The 23,603-nt window shown below is 42.2% G+C and overlaps 2 protein-coding genes and 1 pseudogene across 2 annotated transcripts; all 3 read left to right on the forward strand.

Moving 5' to 3' along the window:
• The first annotated feature begins 2,977 nt into the window (after nt 1-2,977).
• Nucleotides 2,978-18,462, forward strand: LOC115112193 (neuronal acetylcholine receptor subunit alpha-5-like). The gene is made up of 8 exons (XM_029639065.2): nt 2,978-3,902; nt 4,123-4,278; nt 9,416-9,567; nt 10,724-10,768; nt 13,432-13,541; nt 16,637-16,814; nt 16,981-17,712; nt 18,020-18,462. Exons 2-8 carry the CDS (start codon nt 4,200-4,202, stop codon nt 18,176-18,178), a joined length of 1,455 nt encoding a protein of 484 aa, XP_029494925.2. The 5' UTR covers nt 2,978-3,902; nt 4,123-4,199; the 3' UTR covers nt 18,179-18,462.
• A 1,029-nt stretch (nt 18,463-19,491) lies between these two features.
• LOC135565360 (UDP-glucuronosyltransferase 1-2-like) lies at nt 19,492-20,533 on the forward strand (annotated as a pseudogene).
• Nucleotides 20,534-20,630: 97 nt separating this feature from the next.
• On the forward strand, nt 20,631-23,215 carry LOC135559542 (UDP-glucuronosyltransferase 2A1-like). The gene is made up of 2 exons (XM_029639066.2): nt 20,631-20,714; nt 21,141-23,215. The coding sequence occupies exon 2, from the start codon at nt 21,145-21,147 to the stop codon at nt 22,741-22,743; it is 1,599 nt and encodes a 532-aa protein (XP_029494926.2). The 5' UTR covers nt 20,631-20,714; nt 21,141-21,144; the 3' UTR covers nt 22,744-23,215.
• The last annotated feature ends 388 nt before the right edge of the window (nt 23,216-23,603 follow it).

The raw sequence follows: 23,603 nt of genomic DNA on the forward strand, positions 1-23,603 counted from the left end.
AGTAGGTCTATACAGTAGTGCTATACAGTAGGTCTATACAGTAGTGCTATACAGTAGGGCTATACAGTAGGTCTATACAGTAGGTCTATACAGTAGTGCTATACAGTAGGGCTATACAGTAGGTCTATACAGTAGGTCTATACAGTAGTGCTATACAGTAGGGCTATACAGTAGGTCTATACAGTAGGTCTATACAGTAGTGCTATACAGTAGGGCTATACAGTAGGTCTATACAGTAGGTCTATACAGTAGGTCTATACAGTAGTGCTATACAGTAGGTCTATACAGTAGTGCTATACAGTAGGGCTATACAGTAAATCAAATCAAATCAAATGCTTGTGCTTCTAGTTCCGACGAGGCAGTAATAACCAACGAGTAATCTAGCTAACAAATCCAAAACTACTACCTTATACACACAAGTGTAAAGGGATAGAGACTATGTACATAAAGATATATGAATGAGTGATGGTACAGAGCGGCATAGGCAAGATGCAGTAGATGGTATCGAGTACAGTATATACATATGAGATGAGTATGTAGACAAAGTGGCAAAGTTCAAAGTGGCTAGTGATACATGTATTACATAAAGATGCAGTAGATGATATAGAGTACAGTATATACGTATACATATGAGATAAATAATGTAGGGTATGTAAACATTATATTAAGTAGCATTGTTTAAAGTGGCTAGTGATATATTTTACATCAGTTCCCATTATTAAAGTGGCTGGAGTTGAGTCAGTGTGTTGGCAGCAGCCACTCAATGTTAGTGGTGGCTGTTTAACAGTCTGATGGCCTTGAGATAGTAGCTGTTTTTCAGTCTCTCGGTCCCAGCTTTGATGCACCTGTACTGACCTCGCCTTCTGGATGATAGCGGGGTGAACAGGCAGTGGCTCGGGTGGTTGTTGTCCTTGATGATCTTTATGGCCTTCCTGTGACATCGGGTGGTGTAGGTGTCCTGGGGGGCAGGTAGTTTGCCCCCGGTGATGCGTTGTGCAGACCTCACTATCCTCTGGAGAGCCTTACGGTTGTGGGCGGAGCAGTTGCCGTACCAGGCGGTGATACAGCCCGACAGGATGCTCTCGATTGTGCATCTGTAGAAGTTTGTGAGTGCTTTTGGTGACAAGCCGAATTTCTTCAGCCTCCTGAGGTTGAAGAGGCGCTGCTGCTCCTTCTTCACGATGCTGTCTGTGTGGGTGGACCAATTCAGTTTGTCTGTGATGTGTACGCCGAGGAACTTAAAACTTACTACCCTCTCCACTACTGTTCCATCGATGTGGATAGGGGGGTGTTCCCTCTGCTGTTTCCTGAAGTCCACAATCATCTCCTTAGTTTTGTTGACGTTGAGTGTGAGGTTATTTTCCTGACACCACACTCCGAGGGCCCTCACCTCCTCCCTGTAGGCCGTCTCGTCGTTGTTGGTAATCAAGCCTACCACTGTTGTGTCGTCCGCAAACTTGATGATTGAGTTGGAGGCGTGCGTGGCCACGCAGTCGTGGGTGAACAGGGAGTACAGGAGAGGGCTCAGAACGCACCCTTGTGGGGCCCCAGTGTTGAGGATCAGCGGGGTGGAGATGTTGTTACCTACCCTCACCACCTGGGGGCGGCCCGTCAGGAAGTCCAGTACCCAGTTGCACAGGGTGGGGTCGAGACCCAGGGTCTCGAGCTTGATGACGAGCTTGGAGGGTACTATGGTGTTGAATGCCGAGCTGTAGTCGATGAACAGCATTCTCACATAGGTATTCCTCTTGTCCAGATGGGTTAGGGCAGTGTGCAGTGTGGTTGAGATTGCATCGTCTGTGGACCTATTTGGGCGGTAAGCATATTGGAGTGGGTCTAGGGTGTCAGGTAGGGTGGAGGTGATATGGTCCTTGACTAGTCTCTCAAAGCACTTCATGATGACGGAGGTGAGTGCTTCGGGGCGGTCGTCGTTTAGCTCAGTTACGTTAGCTTTTGGGAACAGGAACAATGGTGGCCTTCTTGAAGCATGTGGGAACAGCAGACTGGGATAGGGATCGATTGAATATGTCCGTAAACATACCAGCCAGATGGTCTGCGCATGCTCTGAGTGCGCGGCTGGGGATGCCGTCTGGGCCTGCAGCCCTGCGAGGGTTAACACATTTAAATGTTTTACTCACCTCGGCTGCAGTGAAGGAGAGTCCGCATGTTTTGGTTGCGGGCCGTGTCAGTGGCACTGTATTGTCCTCAAAGCGGGCAATAGTAGTGCTATACAGTAGGGCTATATAGTAGGGCTATATAGTAGTGCCTTACAGTAGTGCCTTATAGTTGTGCTATATAGTAGTGCTATACAGTAGTGCTATACTGTAATGCTATACTGTAGTATATGTGATTAGAGTCTGAGGATATTAATACTGTACACCTAGGCGTATGCCAAGATGTGTTTTTTAAATACTGATTTGGTTTTGAACTTCATTTGATGCAGTCTGCAGTCTGGGTGCTATCTTTGAGCCTAGCAAAGATGTAGATGACATTATTCAACCTTTTATTCAATAAAAACAAACCAAGCTTGAATAAGCTATATTAAAGCTATATTAATTCAAACAAAGTGTTAGCCAATTATTTCCACTGGTTTGTTATGCCAACATGAAAATATGAACTAAGACACACAAATGAATAATAAGACAAGACTGAGACATACATAGAGAAAGAGAACAAAGGAGGAGAATATGTGGCAGGCTAATGTGGTTACAGTGTTTCTATAGAAAGCTCAGTCTAATGGAAGATGGAGACAGAGCTTGGTAATAGACAAGCCGTCATCATCATGTCTCCCAGCAGAGGGGGAGAGGGAAGGAGGAGGGGAGAGGAGGGAAAGAGTGGTAGGCTGGCTGCACCATACAGTATTACCACTTCTCCACACACACCATGACCCATGGGCTAGGCAGAAGAGGTTTTTTCCTTCCAGCATTTTCCATTTGCTGTCACTCTCACAAGGCGTAATCATCATAGACCCGTGTCTCACACTAGATGGCGTCACTCCTACACAATGCTCGTCCCTCAACCCATCAGTGCAGACGGCTGTCAAATATATGATGTGAGACAATACATCATAGACATGATGGAGTTATGTGACTCACAGACAGGCATACACACACACACAAAATAACATCTCAAAATCTGAATATTCTCTTCCCACAGGTACTCCAGCTACTGTAGTATCAGGGGTATGGATGCTGTTTATTAGAGAAGCTCTCAACACACACATACAGATACACACATGCTCCTCCATCCCTATTAACCCTGCCATTAAACCTGAAGCAACAGCCTTAAGTTACCTTAGTTAGACGTATGGCTGAGGCAGACTCGCTGCTAGCCACTGTCTGTGGGGAGAGAAAAAGAGAGAACAACATCAGTGTGCTGGATCTATATAGGTAGAGCTGCTAGGGCAGGGCTTGCAGTGTAGACACTTGGCTGTGGATAGGCTACAGGCTGCAGGCAGTGTGCTGCTGGGGAAGATACCTGATAGTGATTAGTGATCAGACTCTTCTGGGAGAGAGAGGGTGGCTGTCTTTCTGGAGGAGGTTGAGGAGGAGGAGGAGGCGAAGGAGGAGAGAGAGGAGAGAAAGGGGGGCTGGTTTTCTGGAGGAGGTTGAGGAGGAGGAAAAGGAGGAGAGAGAGCGTGCTACCGTTCATTTAGAGGCAGCAGCAAGAGACTGAAGCATCGTCTGTCTGAGCTGAGGCAGGGCTGCATGGAATGGAGGAAAACTAGAGAGCAGCGCTGCTTGTCTGTCTGCCGACACACTGTCTGGACTCTCACGCAGCATTCAGGATAGATTGTGTGTTGAGTGGATGATAGGAATAGAGGATGCAGGTCTGATATGCACAGTATGTCTGTTTGTGATCATATGTGAATGGGTTTGTGTGTGTTCACTACATCCAAGCAGGTGAGTGTAATGTGTTCGCATGTATACTGTTGTGCATGTGTGTATTTGTGAAATGTGTAAGATGAAATGTGTGTGTTTGCAAATGTGCAAATTAGTTTCTATGTGTATGCAGTGCGTACCTGTATCCGTGTTTGTGTGTACATGTAAGGTATCTAAACGGATGCATACATATCCCATAACTTCCTCTGTTTGTGCACTGTGTTGTGCTGTGTTTTCCTAGACTCTAGTTGTGTTGTAGTCATGGCTGCCTGAGGGACTGCTCCCTGGCTGTGTGGATCTGGAGCCCCCTCTGATATCATGCTGAGAGTTGGGCCAGCGGCCACCACTCTACTCCTGCTGCTGTCATACTGCTGCTGCCACCTGTGTCACTCTCTGGGTAAGTTCTCCTCACAGTACCACCGTGGAGGACATGAAAGACACTCTCAGAGTGATGGGCCATCAGAGATGTTATCAGACTGAGAGATACCCACTCTGCACAACTAGGATCATCTACTGGGAACAGGATGATAAGGAGATGAGCGGCAGGGCAGATGGAAAATCTGAGGGTGGGAGATAGTGAAGAGGCAACGCCAGCTGAGACTAATATTCAATTAAAAGAGGAACTGATGAGGGATGGTCATTAACAGATGGGCTGAGTAATGTCAGTATGACCACTCAATATATTCAAACCTAATTTCCCTTTTAAGTAGATTTCTAATCAAAGTGTATGGTCTCAGAGACTTTGCCAACCTTTGTTATGAAAGTGAGTGATTTGGTTTCCTGTTCTCAGTTAATTCAGTATATATGATACGCAGCCCTGTCTGGTTTAGTGCAGTAATTTCCTGTGGTTGGTGACCTTCTGTTCAGCTGGGAGAGGTGATGAGCTGAATAAGGGAAGAAATATCTATCTTAACGACTTGGGGAAAGAACCTCAGAGTTCTAATAACTCTGTCCAGTCAATATCAGAAATATAAGCTGGCCAGCCCAGATAGCTGGCCAGCCCAGATAGCTCCACACGGCTGCCTCCTCCATGCCAACCTGTGCAGAAACAGGATTGATTCTCGTTTGACGCTCACTGTAATTTGTTTTGAATAAGAGCGTGAGCGTCTGCTAAATAACTCAAATGGAAACATGTAATGGAGCTCCTCTTATGAAATTCTGTCCTTCGTTAGCGGACTGGGTTAAATAACATGGGCTGTGTATACAGCAGAAGAGGGTTAGGAGATGTGTAAGGTCACAGATTTTATTCTGTCATCTCTTGGGGTGTTTTTGTAAACCCCACATTTTCGAGGTGACTCATAAAATATTCACATCTTTCATCAGTACAGTACACAGCCAGAGATCCTCTGGAGAGATAGACTGGCCTAATGCCTCACTGGCTACACAATCAGGTTACACTAATTGTAGATACACTACCGTTCAAAAGTTTGGGGTCACTTACAAATGTCCCTTTTAAAAATAAAAATAAAGCATTTTTTTGTCCATTTAAATAACATAAAATTGATCAGAAGTACAGTGTAGACATTGTTAATGTTGTAAATTACTATTTGAATGGAATATCTACATTGGCGTACAGAGGCCCATTATCAGCAACCATCACTCCTGTGTTCCAATGGCACGTTGTGTGAGCTAATCCAAGTGTATTATTTTAAAAGGCTAATTGATCATTAGAAAACCCTTTTGCAATTATGTTAGCACAACTGAAAACTGTTATTCTGATTAAAGAAGCAATAAAACTGGCCTTCTTTAGACTAGTTGAGTATCTGGAGCAACAGCATTTGTGGGTTCGATTACAGGCTCAAAATGGACAAAAACAAATAACGTATTCTTCTTCTGAAACTCGTCAGTCTATTCTTGTTCTGAGAAATGAAGGCTATTCCATGCAAGAAATTGCCAAGAAACTGAAGCTCTTGTACAACGCTGTGTACTACTCCCTTCACAGAACAGCGCAAACAGTCTCTAACCAGAATAGAAAGAGGAGTGGGAGGCCCCGGTGCACAACTGAGCAAGAGGACAAGTACATTAGAGTGTCTAGTTTGAAAAACAGACGACTCACAAGTCCTCAACTGGCAGCTTCATTAAATAGTACCCGCAAAACACCAGTCTCAAAGTCAACAGTGAAGAGGCGACTCCGGGATGCTGGCCTTCTAGGCAGAGTTCCTCTGTCCAGTGTCTGTGTTCTTTTGCCCATCTTAATATTTTCTTTTTATTGGCCAGTCTGAAATGTGGCTTTTTCTTTGCAACTCTGCCTAGAAGGCCAGCAGAAGAAAGGTCTTTGTTTCTGGCCATTTTGAGCCGGTAACCGAACCCACAAATGCTGATGCTCCAGATACTCAACTAGTCTAAAGAAGGACAGTTTTATTGCTTCTTTAATCAGAACATCAGTTTTCAGCTGTGCTAACATAATTGCAAACGGGTTTTCTAATGATCAATTAGAATGCCTATGTAGATATTCCATTAAACATTTTTATTTATTTTATTTCACCTTTATTTAACCAGGTAGGCTAGTTGAGAACAAGTTCTCATTTACAACTGCGACCTGGCCAAGATAAAGCAAAGCAGTTCGACACATACTGTACAAGAACACAGAGTTACACATGGAATAAACAAACATACAGTCAATAATACAGTAGAAAAGTATATATACAGTGTGTGCATATGAGGTAAGATAAGGGAGGTAAGGCAATAAATAGGCCATTGTGGCCAAGTAATTACAATATAGCAATTAAACACTGGAATGGTAGATGTGCAGAAGATGAATGTGCAAGTAGAGATACTGGGGTGCAAAGGAGCAAGATAAATACATAAATACAGTATGAGGTAGTTGGATGGGCTATTTACAGATGGGCTATGTACAGGTGCAGTGATCTGTGAGCTGCTCTGACAGCTGGTGCTTAAAGCTAGTGAGGGAGATATGGGTCTCCAGTTTGTTCCAGTCATTGGCAGCAGAGAACTGTAAGGAAAGGCAGCCAAAGAGGAATTGGCTTTGGGGGTGACCAGATATACCTGCTGGAGTGCGTGCTACGAGTGGGTGCTGCTATGGTGACTAAAATCTTCCATTTCCAGCTACAATATTCATTTACAACATTAACAATGTCAACACTGTATTTCTGATCAATTTGATGTTATTTTAATGGACAAAAAATGTGTTTTTCTTTCAAAAACAAGGAAATGTCTAAGTGACCCCAAACTTTTGAACAGTAGTGTAAGACTGAGTATTTATAACAAAATCTATACACTGGATTAGATATATTGTGAAGGGTTGGGAAGTGGTCTTTAGATTGTGTTTATCATTCTATCATGACAATGCATGCCGAATTGTTGCTCCACTACGGAAATCAAAGGAAGCAACTATAATGTAGTCCATGTATGTAATGCCCTTGCTCTGTGTGGATTTTCCAGTTGTGCAGACTCTTCCCCTCTGATTTGATATAGATGTCTTTGCTCAGTTTAAATTAATAGTGTCCCGTGGTTCTCAGCATACTTGCTGGTGTTAGTCTAATGAAGGACAACAGAGTCAGCTGCAGAAGAGATTTAGCACGAGTTGTCTTTACCCACTTAAATGATTTGTATTTCATATAAATCTTATATAAAAAGTATTACTTAGCTCATTGTTACTACTTGTAATGACATACAATAGATGATGGTTGTACTGTAGGTGTTATATGACACATTGTTGGATCATATTTATATTGTTTTTCACAAAGGGTAGTGTTCAGAATCTCCCAAAGAAGCCAGACATGAAGCAGGATTTTCTGCAGGAAGCTGTGCTGAGAGACAGAACGTGTAAAGATGATGAATCTGCTAATCCCAGTGATATTGACTGAGGAGGTCTAAGAATGCTGCTATTGATCCTGAGCCTGAGGATGACACAGGGGTGTTAACTGTAGTCGGCCCCGCATTGGGCCTGTCATCCTCAGGTAAATTTACAGCCATATTGAACGCACATAAAATAAGCCCATAAGCACGTGGGGAATGATTTAAGAGCATTGTGTCCCTCAAGAATTGAATCAATACTTCTTCATTTTCTCTGAGCTGGAGAGCTGTTTCCAGCAGTAATACAGCAACGTTACATCCTTCGTTTGAACTAAAGTGCTGAATATAATAATTGAATCCTGAGATTTGCTTGTGCTTAATACTGCATTTACAGAGGCTAACTCTAGATTTCCCTCCCAGTCAGCAGTTGTATGTGGACTAGAGTGATGGCTGATGTCTTTAATATGAAAGGTGCACCTTCGGTCTCTCTCTGTCTAAAAACCCAGCTAGTCCTTAGGGGGCACAAAGACCTCACTGTGTCCTTCACACATAAAACGCTTCCTCTATCTAAAGCTCCACCCTCTAGCCTTTATCTCCATCATCAACCCCCCCTAGGGCCTACACCACCAGGCTGTCATGGATACCAGCATGCCACAGAGGCCAGCTGATGCACTGATACAATGAGGTATCCATCAACCACAGTCACATCATCAGATCCATCTGTAATGAAGTTATGGAGAGTGAAAGTCATTGGGGCTTCCTTCCTCATAATCCAGATAGAAAACACACGGAGACAAATTCAATTAGACCAGAGCGGGTGATGACTGACTGAGGAATTACAGAGAGAGACACTAAATAGAACAGAGCTGATAGGAAGAAACACATTAGTGTTGGATGATGGTAGGAGGCTGACTAGGCAGCCCACACTATTGAAACCTTCCCACCTGACACTAGTGGTGGCATCACACACATGGAACAATGGAGTCATATTTAATCTCTCCATGTCTATGCAGCCGGGGAACAGTGAGTCATCAATTACGGAGGAAATTGGTGCACAAATGCAACTATCTTTAGTTTATACTGTGCCAAACCTTCATTAGTGTTTAAAGGTTTGGACAGCCTTTTATTGCCTGAACCCCAGCCAAGTGACTCTTACCTTTAATCACTGTTAGATTGTTTATAGGCCTACTTCCATGGTGAAGAACTGGGGATGAAGCACCACTCTGTATTGGTAGCAGAGGAGTCTTGTCCAGGGAGGAAGAGGATGATTAATTTGATGGAAAAAACAATAAAACATATTATTCAAAAATCCTCCCTGTAAATAAAATTACACCTCTGTTATACACACCAACACATCTGATCAAACATACTAGTTTGCAGAGAATTCTAACAGGAAGGACACACTTGACCTTGGTCTCCTTCCATGAGGAGTGGAAAACACCAAATCATGAATAAAAGGTATTGACGATGTTGCCATGACAAAGTGACAGTTAGCTTTCTTCCTCTCTAGATAGCGAATGTTTGGTCCTGGTCTGAGGGTAAACAGGGACCAGAGATGTGATTGCCATGATGCTGAGAGCCCTGGGATGATTTCCTGCACGTTAAACTGGAGATTGATGGGGTTATTGACAAAGTGTCAGGTGCCAGGGACTATGAATCATTGTCAATGTGCTTTAGCTGGGCTGAACAATGGCCATGAGCTGTTACCAGGATAATACCCCCTGTTAACACGTCGCTGACATGATGCAGGCTAATGTGGTGTTTCCCTGCCTCTATAGGAATCCCTAAACTGTCCTCCTATGCCAAGACAGAGGACAAACTGTTCAAGAACCTCTTCAGAAACTACCAGAAATGGGTGAGGCCTGTGGAATACCTCAACGGCACAGTACGGGTCAGATTTGGACTGGCCATCTCCCAGCTAGTGGACGTGGTGAGAAAAATAGGATTATTATGGGATATTGTGGTTTGTGTCTTCCTGATGATTATATTGATGTTTGTCAATCCAAGCTGGACTTTCAAGGCAAAGAATCAGTGGAGGAAAAAGTACTCAATTGTCATACTTGAGTAAAAGTAAAGATACCTTAATAGAAAATGACTCAAGTAAAAGTGAAAGTAACCCAGTAAAATACTACTTGAGTAAAAGTCTGAAAGTATTTGGTTTAAAATATACTTAAGTATCAAAAGTATAAACCATTTTAAATTCTTTAAATTAAGCAAACCAGACGGCACCATTTTCTTGTTTTTTTATTTATTTATCAGTAGCCAGGGGCACACTCCAACACTCAGACATTCCTTACAAATGAAGAATGTGTGTTTAGTGAGGCCGCCAGATCAATGGCAGTAGGGATGACCAGCGATGTTGTCATGTTCATCATAACAATGAGACCAAGGCGTGATAAGAATACATTCTTCTTTTAACAAAATGACCGTGACGCTACACTAACAAGTGCTGACAGGCAACTACACATAGACAATAACCCACCAAACTAAAATTGCAAATGGCAACCTAAATAGGATCCCCAATCAGAGACAACAATAAACAGCTGTCTCTGATTGGGAACCAATTCAGGCCACCATAGACCTATAATAAACCTAGACTGACAAACACCCCTAGAAAAACAAAAAACCTTCGACAGGACAAACAAGCATACCACTCCTCGTCACACCCTGACCTGACCAAAATAATACATAAAACATAGACAACTGGGCGTGACAGATGTTTTTGTCTAAGTGCGTGCATTGGACCATTTTCCTGTCCTGCTAAGCATTCAAAATGTAATGAGTACTTTTGGGTGTCAGGGAAAATGTATTCTGTAAAAAGTACATTAATTTCTTCAGGAATGTAGTGAAGTAAAAGTAAACGTTATCAAAAATATAAACAGCAAAGTACAGATACCCCAAAAAACTACTTGAGTAGTTTAAAGTATTTTTTACTTAAGTACATTACATCACTGCAAAGAATATATCACTATAAATACATTTAGACTCATTTACATTCTGTTTTTTAACACATTTACAAACATACTGACTGTATAACAACACAAAGGTACAGATAAAACCTTTACAGTATGCCCTCTCCATTACAGGACGAGAAGAACCAGTTGATGACAACCAATGTGTGGATGAAACAGGCAAGATCTTAAACATATTTTGGGGGGGGGGTATAGTATAATTAAGTGATATTTCCTGAGAAGCCAGTGTTTGGAGGATAAATAAGCACGGGGATTGTTAGGCCCGAGATGAAGTCGAGTGCTGGCAAACCATGCCAATATGTCCTCCAATCACCGTCTTTGAGGGCATTGTCACCTTTATACAATGGGTTACCAACATATTTATATTATGATTAGCATATTTTAATTAAAAAGTTATTTTGAGGAATTTATTCATACTATTTCATCGTTCCACAAGATATAGTCCTGACACAAATCTAGGTGTTTCTACCCAAGCCGGCTGGTTGTTCATTCTATCGGTTTGGTTCTCAGAGACGTGACCCAGTTGTTAAGTATTTTTGTTCTGTATCTATGGACCCAGTCGTTCGTTTAAGCTGTTTTCTAGTGACATTCATTTGGATACATCCATAACAATGATGATGCGCGATTTCACCTGCCATAGAAAATGTGCTCGCTCATCAGAACACTGTTGTTCAGAGGAGTTAGCCAACAACAAAGCTAACACAATCACTTCAAACTGAAGCTGGAAAGACCGCAAACTAGCTGCACTTCATTTATTTGACCTGTTTCTAATGACATTTCTTTGTATATATCCCCCCAAAAATTGACTGGCTGAGAAAAGCTGCCTGCTTGTCTGTCTTGTCCCTACTCCCGACCCCTACAAGTTCATTACTATGGGACAGCTGGAGATCAAATTTCAAAATTAAACAATGGTACAAATGTCAGAGAGACAGACAGCAAGGTTTATACAAATATCCACTATTGAAAACCAAATGCTAGTCTAAAAGAAATGGGAGACAATGTCTAGGTGCTTTTTACATGGGAGGTCATGTTTATAAATTGTCTGGCTGGGCTGATGAGACAGTGGATTGCACAGTGAGATTGAACAGTGCAAATAGGCATTTCAACGTCACAGCTTTAGCCGGTGGTAACTTGTGGAATAGACACCGACTGGAATGCGGTTTTAACCAATCAGCGTCCAGGATTAGACCCACCCATTGTATAATTCACAACACTCTACAGCAGTGGTTCCCAACCAGGGGTACTAGGACCCCTGGGGGTACTTGGCCTATCCAGAGGGGGTAATTGAAAAGACTCATAGTCCACAGGGTTACATGCACATAAGCGGGTACTTCAGGGGTACTCCAGGCAAAGCAAAATTCAGTTGGGAGTACAATAACCAAAAAAGGTTGGGAACCACTGCTCTATAGCAGCGTCAACTAGACATACAAAGGCGACATGGCATTTAGAGTAACAATCAACCTCCCTTCCCCCTGCATGTCCCCTTGTTCTGGTGGCATTTCACGAAAAGCTCACATCTTCATTTCTCCCCACCCTCCTCCACCTTCCCTTGTGCCCACACGAGCCACCCTCTTTGCAACTCCCGCCCCCCGGCATCCTGCCTTGCCACCCAGCCCTCTTGGCAGCTTAATTCACATCCTCTGACTGCATCGGCTCTCTGCAGCCAGGGAATCATCACTCCAGACCAGGGTCTGCAGGTCAGCCTCTCCCAAGTCTGCCACAATGACAAACAACTCCATGCAAATCAGAGGACAGAGGGCAATAGCTAACATGGCCACAGTGGTGGAAAAAGTACTAAATACTCATACTTGAGTAAAAGTAAAGATACCTTAATAGAAAAAGACTCACGTAAAAGTGAGTCACCCAATAAAATACTACTTCAGTAAAAGTCTAAATGTATTTGGTTTTAAATATTCTTAAGTTTCAAAAGTAAATGTAATTGCTAAAATATACTTAAGTGTCGAAAGTAAAAGTATGAATAATTTAAAATTCCTTCTATTAAGCAAACCAGATGGCACAATTTATTTTACAGATAGACAGGGTCACACTCCAACACTCAGACATTGTTTACAAATAAAGCATTTGTGTTAAGTGAGTCCGCCAGATCAGAGGCAGTAGGGATGACCAGGGATGTTCTCTTGATAATTGTGCGAATTGGACCATTTTCTGCCCTGCTAAGCATATAACGTGTACTTTTGGGTGTCAGGGAAAATGTATGGAGTAAAAAGTACATCATTTTCTTTAGGAATGTAGTGAAGTAAAAGTAAAAGTTCAGATACACCCCAAAAATACTTAAGTAGTACTTTAAAGTATTTTTTACTTAAGTACTTTACACCACTGCATGGCCACATCTATTTGTCAGCGGTGAATGAGGACATAAGGTTGAAGATATTGCTCTGTCCACGGCAGTGCTTCTCTCCTACTATCTACTTTATTTGTTTCTTTAACCTGTCTCCTCCCCTTCATCTACACTGATTGAAGTGGATTTAACAAGTGACATCAACAAGGGATCATAGTTTTCACCTGGATTCACCTGGTCAGTCTATGTCCTGGAAAGAGCAGGGGTCCTTAATGTTTTGTAAACTCAGTATATAGTGTAGTGCAATCAAATGTCTCTCATGAGGAGAAAAGTAATTCATGGCGAGCTCCAGCAAAAGTCTTGTCAAATGGATCCGCTTGTAAAAAGAGATGACTCATCCCTCTCTCTCTCTCTCTCTCTCTCTCTCTCTCTCTCTCTCTCTCTCTCTCTCTCTCTCTCTCTCTCTCTCTCTCTCTCTCTCTCTCTCTCTCTCTCTCTCTCTCTCTCTCTCTCTCCTGTTTAGGAATGGTTGGACATGAAGCTACGCTGGGACCCTGATGACTACCTGGGCATCACTAACATCAGAGTCCCCTCGGACTCCATCTGGATCCCAGACATTGTGCTCTATGACAAGTAAGTACTATGCCCAACAGACTGCCAACAGTAGAACAAAAGATGGCACTGATATTGAGCTAACACTTTCGGTGCAATATAATCTCCACATTAGGGTTGCAAAGGGAGGGTATATTACCAGTGCTTGACTTGGGCCGTAGCTGTTTACCAGTGCTTGACTTGGGCCGTAGCTGTTTACCAGTGCTTGACTTGGGCCGTAGCTGTTTACCAGTGCTTGACTTGGGCCGTAGCTGTTTACCAGTGCTTGACTTGGGCCGTAGCTGTTTACCAGTGCTTGACTTGGGCCGTAGCTGTTTACCAGTGCTTGACTTGGGCCGTAGCTGTCCGGAACGCCGTACTAACACAACGTACAGCTCCTCTTTAAAAACAAAGTTGCCTTTCGCTGGCCCAGATTCACACACCGAGACAAAAAATGTTGATAAAATCTGAATGAAGGTGGGATCGTCATTGAATAGCAATGGCGAGTTTCTGCTTTGTTCAAGTTTATTTGTCGCTAGTCTCTGAATCTGTGAGTGCCAATATAGGCTGTTCGAGATAGCGCAGATTGAAAAAGTGCTAGGCTGAATGGCATGAATCCTGCTCCAAACTGTCAAATTAGGGTTTGTAAGGTAATGAAAAGTAATGGAAATTAGTTGAATAATTGTTTCGAATGTAATTTAAAAAAGTACACTTTTAAATATGGTCAATCAATAAAAATAACTACATATCAGCCATTATCGGAATGACCCTTTAGTGCATGTCTGTGGTGTTGCGTGTGTGTCAGTGTGGTGTTGCGTGTGTGTCAGTGTGGTGTTGCGTGTGTGTCAGTGTGGTGTTGCGTGTGTGCCAGTGTGGGGTTGCGTGTGTGTCAGTGTGGGGTTGCGTGTGTGCCAGTGTGGGGTTGCGTGTGTGTCAGTGTGGTGTTGCGTGTGTGCCAGTGTGGGGTTGCGTGTGTGCCAGTGTGGGGTTGCGTGTGTGTCAGTGTGGTGTTGCGTGTGTGTCAGTGTGGTGTTGCGTGTGTGCCAGTGTGGGGTTGCGTGTGTGTCAGTGTGGTGTTGCGTGTGTGCCAGTGTGGGGTTGCGTGTGTGTCAGTGTGGGGTTGCGTGTGTGCCAGTGTGGTGTTGCGTGTGTGCCAGTGTGGTGTTGCGTGTGTGTCAGTGTGGGGTTGCGTGTGTGTCAGTGTGGGGTTGCGTGTGTGCCAGTGTGGGGTTGCGTGTGTGTCAGTGCGGGGTTGCGTGTGTGTCAGTGTGGGGTTGCGTGTGTGTCAGTGTGGGGTTGCGTGTGTGCCAGTGTGGGGTTGCGTGTGTGCCAGTGTGGGGTTGCGTGTGTGTCAGTGTGGGGTTGCGTGTGTGCCAGTGTGGGGTTGCGTGTGTGTCAGTGTGGTGTTGCGTGTGTGCCAGTGTGGGGTTGCGTGTGTGTCAGTGTGGGGTTGCGTGTGTGCCAGTGTGGGGTTGCCCGAGGAGAGAGAGCGCGACATTCCAGCAGCAGGTATTCCATAATGACAGACAGACATATAACTTGTAGCAGTTATCTCGCTAGTTAACTAACGTATAGCTAACTAAGCATTCATTTAGTTGTTGCCTTTCCACCGGCACTGTAGAGCCTATCTGCAATGTTAAACAACTGGGATTCCCCCCTATTAAACAGTAGACATGTAATTGCGACAAAGTCAAAATATTCTAAGAAATTGACAAATACATTTTTGTGCATAGATCTCCCTCAAAACATAAATATTTGTGCCTTATATATAAACAGGTCTAGTTAATACCTTGCTTTGAAGAAGCCTACCTTATCCATTTGTTGAATGAGAGAATCATTTTTATAGAGACAAAAGTATTTGGTTGTAGTGTTGAAAAAGTCAAGCCTGCACACCCTGCTCTCCAGATAGAGAGTTGACCACATGTTGACAACATGTGACTAACAGTCCATTTCTATCTGGGGGGCTAAGTGCCTTGATCAAGGGCACAACAGCAGGAGAAAGACGTGGTAGGTCTACATGGAATCAGACACTTCATCTTTCCAGTGTCAATAATGCTTACTTTTTCATGTAGGCTATAATAATAGTCATGGTTTTTTTTTGTTAAAGGTCATATAGAAGTAATGGAAAATGAGTTTAATCCACTAACAGTTTAATCCACTAATCTCTATAACATAATCTCTAATGTACCGACTTGGAATAATACAGCTCCTACACTACTTCCATCCCAAATCAAGCACTGCATAATACTGGAAACTTTCTAAGTTTACCAGTAAACTACCAGAATTTTGGTATGTTTCATGGATTTGATGTAATCTATTACAAGACATCTAGTGGCCCTTTTGGGTACTTCAGATTATCACAGGTGTCTGTAACAATCTCTGGCCCTCTGTGGCTGTTTTTACACAGGAAGCCCAATTCTGATCTTTTTTCTACTAATTGGTCTTTTGATCAATCACATCAGATCTTTTCACATCAGATCTTTTTCAGAGTTGATCTGATTGTTCAAAAGACCAATTAATTAAAACAATCGGAATTGTGTAAATGCAGTCTTAGTGGCCTCATCACAGAAAATATCTTAAATAATTTAGTAAGATGATTTTAAAAATTCATAAAATAGAATGAAAAAGCTGTAAAACATTAACCTAAATATAAACCATAGACTTGGTGTTTAATATGAGGGTTTCAACATTTTTTACTATGTCAGTATGTGTTTGTTGTCAGTGTTTTGGCGTCAAACTGGTGGCAGTTGTGTTGCAGAGTTAATTGAAAAGAATGCTTTTGTTGATTAAATGCTTTTTTAATTAATGAGGTTATTTTCTCTTGAACCGTATGGTCTATCTACTAGAAACTCATGGACAATATGGACACAGATATAATACATTAATACTATATATTATTTATTTTTTTTAAAATACATTTTTCAAGTATAAATTACGAAAGTTACGATAGATTGCCATAGATGGTCTGTTAAATACCAAAATTGAAGATTCCAGTAACTTTGGGAAATTACCGGTAGCTTTGCAACCCTACACAGCATAGACTATGAATAACACAAATTCAATTAATCCAACACATCAAGAAAAGCCCGATTCAACTCCGTAGAAGATAAACAGATGTTAACCCTTTCCTCTAACAGTGCCGATGGACGTTTTGAGGGCTCTGTCACCAAGGCTGTTGTCAAGTATGATGGCACCATCATCTGGACACAGCCCGCTAACTACAAGTCAGCCTGCATCATCGATGTCACCTTCTTCCCCTTTGACCTGCAGAACTGCTCCATGAAGTTTGGCTCCTGGACCTATGATGGCTCACAGGTTGTAGCCTACACAGCGTTGTGAAACAGTCTACAGTATAGTAATGACCATACAGTCTTTAATTGATGTCAGAAATGTGTTCATCTCTTGTTTATACTTTGGGGAGTTGAAGGGAAGATAAGTCTGTTGATGTTTCATCTTTTCTAACCTTGTATTCATTCAATAGGTTGACATCCTCCTGGAGGACTTTCATGTGGATAAGAGGGACTACTTTGACAATGGTGAATGGGAGATAGTGAAAGCGACAGGCAGCCGTGGTCTGAGGATGGACGGTCCCTGCCACTTCCCCTTCATCACCTACTCCTTCATCATCCGTAGACTGCCGCTCTTCTACACCCTCTTCCTCATTATCCCCTGTATCGGCCTTTCCTTCCTCACCATCCTGGTCTTCTACCTGCCCTCCAACGGCGGGGAGAAGATCTCCCTGTGCACCTCTGTGCTGGTGTCCCTCACCGTCTTCCTCCTCGTGATCGAGGAGATTATTCCGTCCTCCTCCAAGGTCATCCCTCTTATCGGGGAGTACCTGGTGTTCACCATGATCTTTGTCACGCTCTCAATTGTCATCACCGTCTTCGCTATCAACATCCACCACCGCTCCTCATCCACGCACCAAGGCATGGCGCCATGGGTGCGCCGTATCTTCCTGCACAGGCTGCCTAAGCTGCTGTGTATGCGCAGCCACGTGGACCGCTATGCTACCCCAGGCGGGGCCAGGGAAGGACTGACAGGGAGAGAGTGGGCAGGACTGGCAAGAAGAGAGGGGGTAGTAGGGGCCATTACGAAGGGTTCTTCACCAGAGTCCACCTCTCATCTCTCCTCTAGGAATAACCTGCAGGCTGCTTTGGACTCTCTCCGCTACATCACCATGCATGTGGTCAAGGAGAACGAGGTCAGAGAGGTAAGATCCCATTGAGTTACAGAGAATCAGTCTGCCCCTCAGTATCAATGACAAAGTTGGCATGAGAGAATATTGTGTTTGTTTGTTATGACTTGAACACCATTCAAAATCAATTCTATAGTACTGAATTTAGGTTTTTGAAGTCTTACTGTAATTCTCTCTATATATTCATCATCTCCATACTGTATATTTGTCTCCATCCTCTGATTGTCACATGCAACTGCACCTCTGAGTGCAAAGCCCTCCCAGCCTGTGTCAACGAGGTCATGTGTTGGTGTCTGAAGGGCGTTTTGGTCTCTCTCTCCAGGTGGTGCAGGACTGGAAGTTTGTGGCTCAAGTTCTGGATCGTGTGTTCCTGTGGACCTTTCTCCTGGTCTCAGTACTGGGCTCTGCTCTGCTCTTCATCCCTGTCATCTACAAATGGGCAAACATCATCGTCCCCAACCATGCAGGCAGCAGCGGATAAGACTAAACTGAGACTAAGTGCGCTGAGCACAATAATTTCAGAGACACTACAGTCAGTGCAGATAAAGAGACACTTACTCACGTGGGTGTGGGAGACCAGTTATAATTGCAATGGATTCTAGTTCCATCATGATTTTTGATTTGTGTAAATGAATGAGGGATTATTGTCTCTATGTTGCTGTATCTGTTTATAGATTAAATTAACAATCAATTGTTTTATATTCTGAAAGGAGGATACCTCCCTATAGGCATATCTCACAAAGTAAAGTATAACAATGAATACAATTCTCCAGGTTACTGTCTTTCTTGCCTCTGAAAAACAGGCTTCTCACAGTTAAGGAGACATGATTATGGAAGGCTGGCCACATGAGACTAGCTAATAGTTAACAGGTGTTAATTCATAACTTTTAATCCACCCCTTTGTTAATAAGTGTACAGTATCCTTTACCATTAACATTTATATATATGACCCATTACCTTTTATGTTTAAGTCAACATTAACCTTGTAACGGCTTTCCTCCTCTTCGTCTGAGGAGGAGTAGCAAGGATCGGACCAATACGCAGCGTGGTAAGTGTCCATGACATTTTAATTATCACTGAACATGACAAAATACAAAAATAACAAAGTGAATGAAAACGGAAACAACAAAACATGAAACAATCACCCACGAAACACAGGTGGGAAAAGGCTCCCTAAGTATGATTCTCAATCAGAGACAACTAACGACACCTGCCTCTGATTGAGAACCATACCAGGCCAAACACAAAAACACAACATAGAAAAACGAACATAGACAACCCACCCAACTCACGCCCTGACCATACTAAAACAGACATAACAAAAGAACTAAGGTCAGAACGTGACACCTTTTATACCCTTTTATATACACTACCCTTTATATTACCCTTACATTACACTTTTCTATTTTATTAACTCTAGGTTGGTAAAATACAAAATAAAATAAAAACATTTTTAACAGTGGCTACATTCTCAGAAAAGCAGTGTTACATAACAAGATCAAGAAAGAGTTTAATTATAATCCACTTGAACAAGCTTCACTGAAGAATTCAGCTGTGAATGCTCTTGTATGAGCAAAAACGACTGTTTTAATGTAACTACTTTCCAGCTTCTAAGACCATCTCTTTGCATTACAGAGGTGTCTTGAGGTGAGATTTGAAGTCTGTGAGTCTGTTAGAAACTGGGGGACATAGTTGGGGACTTAAGTCAGTCAGAGTCTACCTGATACAAAAACAAGAGTTGTTTTGCATTCTGTTCATCCCGCCTTCTGATTTCACCTATCATTCAGATGAAAGATGGCAAGCCATAATGGAAGCATAAACTCATACCTTCTCATATCTTTACTGGTTGTTTCTTGGAGAACCTACGATGGTGGGAAAATTCTACTATTTCCCTTAGAAGGTGGTTGAACATGGACAATCTGATCAAGGCTCTTCACTCTCAGGGACACACCGTCACAGTGGTACGGACAGCTACAGTTGGTATATTAAAGAAGGGTCTCTACATTACAGTTTTATTACAATACCTGTCACTGATGATGTGGAATATGAGGAATTTGTAAAGCCAATCGTGAAGAAAGTAATTGATATAGAGAGAGGAAAGAGCTCTGTATTAAACTTTATACATTTTCAAATCGAGATGTTCTCTGCAATGTCTAAGGTTCATGGACTGGAATGTGACACGGCAACTGCTGTATTGGAAGACAAGGATTTAATGAAGACCCTAAAGGAGAGCCAGTATGACCTGGTGTTTACTGACCCAGCATGGGGGACTGGTATTTTGGTGGCTTACTATCTTCAGGAACCTCTAGTCTACAATGTACAGTGGGTGTACAGTGGGTAAACAGTGGAGAGGGACGTTAAAGCCATTGCGCCATCCCCCATGTCTTATATTCCAATGACTGGATCAGGGCTCTCACACAAAATGACCTTCACAGAGAGAGTAAAGAATGTGCTTTTCCATTTGCTTTGGGAAGCTCACGACAGATTTTTTATTCAGCCACAATACCAGGCTGTTTGTAATGGGTTCTTCCAACCAGGTGTGGACTTCTATGAGTTATTACAGGGAGCTGGTCATTGGCTCATGAGAGTTGACTTTGTGTTCGAGTTCCCTCGTCCCGTCATGCCTAATTTTATCTATAGAGGGTTCCAATTTATGGGAGGGTTCCAATTCTCCCTATCGTGTGGGGTAGAAAAAGCATGAGGTAGTTCTACATGGGTAACTCTGAGGGCTTCCTTGAAATGTTTGGACGAGAAAATATTGTTGTTTGACATTGTGAAATGTGTCTGCAATGTTAAACAGTATTTAAATGTGTAATTTTATGCATCCAAATTATAATCATGTTCACTCACTGAGTTTTGAGTAACCATCACTGTGACTTTAAGAAGTGGAAAGGAAATCATAAACGCAGTACTTTGACCTTAACTTAACCCTTTATAAACCAACATGCCACACAAAAGCCAAAGTTAACTGCACATTTTACACGTGGCTTCCATACACATAATATGAAGATCATCTGGTAAGTAATATTGCACTGCATCTTACCTCCAGACTGAATAAGCTAATAATAATTATGTTAAGTTAATGTTCATCAACAAGGATGAAATGTATTGTGAGATATTGTTCACATACTGAATCAAATGTGAATCTAAATGAAGAATAAAGTTTCATATTCATTGTCTCAAACTCTCAAAACCCTAATGGGAATTAATATGGCACTATTGAGAACAGCTTTCAAGGTCTTTCATGATTTGTATCAAATCAAATTGTATTAATTGGTCGCATATGGATATTGAGCAGATATTATCGCAGGTGTAGCAAAATGCTTGTACATAAATGAGAATATATATATATATAATCAGCTAACTGACAATATGTCAAAATCCATTCAATGTGATATTCAAACTGAATATGATTTCCTATCTCTGTTTGTTTTATATTTCAGATAAATGATGACATACATTGGAAGCATGACTTTGTGCCTTTTGTTATTTCTGTTGATTATGTGTGGTTCAGTTTGCCATGGTGGGAAGTTGCTGGTCTTTCCTGGGGAGGGAAGTCACTGGGTTAACATGGACATTTTGATCAAGGCTCTTCACTCTCAGGGACACACCATCACAGTGGTGCGAACGACAAAAAGTTGGTATATCAAAGAAGAATCGCCCTACTACAGTTCTATTACAATACCTGTCACTGACGCTATGGATGAGGAATTTGTAAAGCTAATTATGAAGAAAACAATTGATATAGAGAGAGGAACGAGCTCTGTATTAAACTTTATACATTTGCAAATCGAGATGATCTCTGCCAGGTCTAAGTTTCATAAATATGCTAGTGACTTAGCAACTGCTGTATTGAAAGACAAAGATTTAATAAAGACCCTAAAGGAGAGCCAGTATGACCTGGTGCTTACTGACCCAGCATGGGGAGGAGGTCTATTGGTGGCTCACTATCTTCAGCTACCTCTAGTCTACAATGTACGGTGGGCAATCAGTGCAGAGGGACATTTAACTATTGCACCATCACCAATGTCATACATTCCAATGACTTTATCAGGGCACTCAGACAAAATGACTTTCACAGAGAGAGTAAAGAATATGCTTTTATATTTGCTATCTGCTGTTCGGGACAGGTTGACTGTCTGGCCACATTACCAGGCTGTTTGTGATGAGTTTTTCCAACCAGGTGTCGACTTCTATGAGTTATTACAAGGAGCTGATCTGTGGCTCATGAGAATTGACTTTGTGTTTGAGTACCCTCGTCCCACCATGCCTAATGTTATCTATATGGGAGGGTTCCAATGTAATCCTGCCAAACCTCTTCCCCAAGAACTGGAGAAGTTTGTTCACAGTTCTGGGGAGCATGGAGTCATTATCATGTCTTTGGGAACTTTAGTTACTGAATTTCCACATGATATAGCTGATGTGATTGCTGCTGCTTTTTCCCAACTGCCTCAGAAGGTAATCTGGAGACACAAAGGAGACAGGCCAGCTTCTCTGGGCAACAACACCTTAGTAGTTGACTGGATGCCTCAGAATGATCTGTTAGGACACCCTAAGACAAGGCTGTTTGTAGCTCATGGAGGGACAAATGGTGTTCAAGAGGCTGTCTACCACGGAATTCCTGTTGTGGGTATACCTCTGTATTTTGATCAATATGACAACCTCCTTCGTCTGAAAGAGAGAGGAGGAGCAAAGCTTTTATCCATGGCAACAGTAGACAAGAACAATAACTTCCTAGAGGCCTTACAGGAAGTTCTGGATGAGCCGTCCTACAGGATGAACATGCAGAGACTCTCCAGGCTACACCGGGACGTGCCAATGGAACCCCTGGACACTGCCCTCTTCTGGATTGAGTTTGTCATGAGACACAAAGGTGCTGCTCACCGGCGTACAGACTCCTACAAAATGCCTTGGTACTCCTACCACTCTGTAGATGTTGTCCTGATGTTGTTGGGTGTTGTTTCAGTGGTTATTCTTCTTCTTGTTGCAATAGTCAGATATTTATGCATTAGAAAATGCTTGAAAAGAAAGATTAAAAGTGAATGAGCAGATCCAATTCTCCACATTCTGGTGCACACAAATAGTAGGATATATAGGACTTAAAGCTGTTATATGGAACAATACCCAACAAAACTCCTATAGATATGCGAGTTATGGATCTGTCATTCTCATTGAAAGCAAGTCTAAGACGCCGTAGATCTGTTCTATGTGTGCTATCTCTATGCTTCCCATGTTTAAGTATCTTTTTGCTTCTTTTACTTTCGGTTTTGTACACCAGCTTCAAACAGCAGGAAATACAACATTTTTGGTTATGGAAAATATATTTCACAGTGGTTTAGATGATACAATCATTCTCTACACTACACTTGCTTGTTTTGCCACATAGACTGAAATTAAGCAAACGATTACAATTTTAGCAACCAGGAAATGGCAGAGTGATTTCTGCATAGTACATCTTTAAATCATGAAAATGTATAATGTTGAATTGATGCCAACATAATAAAATGCTTATGTATAATTTAGTGTGGAATATATTTGTTGTCAAGTATTTCCAGATGGTTGTGCATTTTGTGATTCAATTCTACACTGCAAATATTTACTGTAAGTGTTACATTCACAGTGTTAAAGATTTTTTACTCTGTGTAGTGTATAAAAAAAATCAAAACCTCATCCATCATTATCATATTTACCATCATGCTCTATTGCAGGTTGATGTTTAGTATTGTTTGTTGCAATATCTGTGTTTTTGCATGTACATTGATCTTATGCTACAGAAAGATACATACTTTGCCAGCCAGCATAATGTAATTTCCAGGCCTGATGTGGCTTGCGAGCCAAAAATTTCAGACCAAAGTGTTAGGGAGAAACTAGCCCATCAAAGAAAGCCCATATGATGTATGTAATGT

This window comes from Oncorhynchus nerka, linkage group LG27, assembly GCF_034236695.1.
Source record: "Oncorhynchus nerka isolate Pitt River linkage group LG27, Oner_Uvic_2.0, whole genome shotgun sequence".
NCBI lineage: Eukaryota > Metazoa > Chordata > Actinopteri > Salmoniformes > Salmonidae > Oncorhynchus > Oncorhynchus nerka.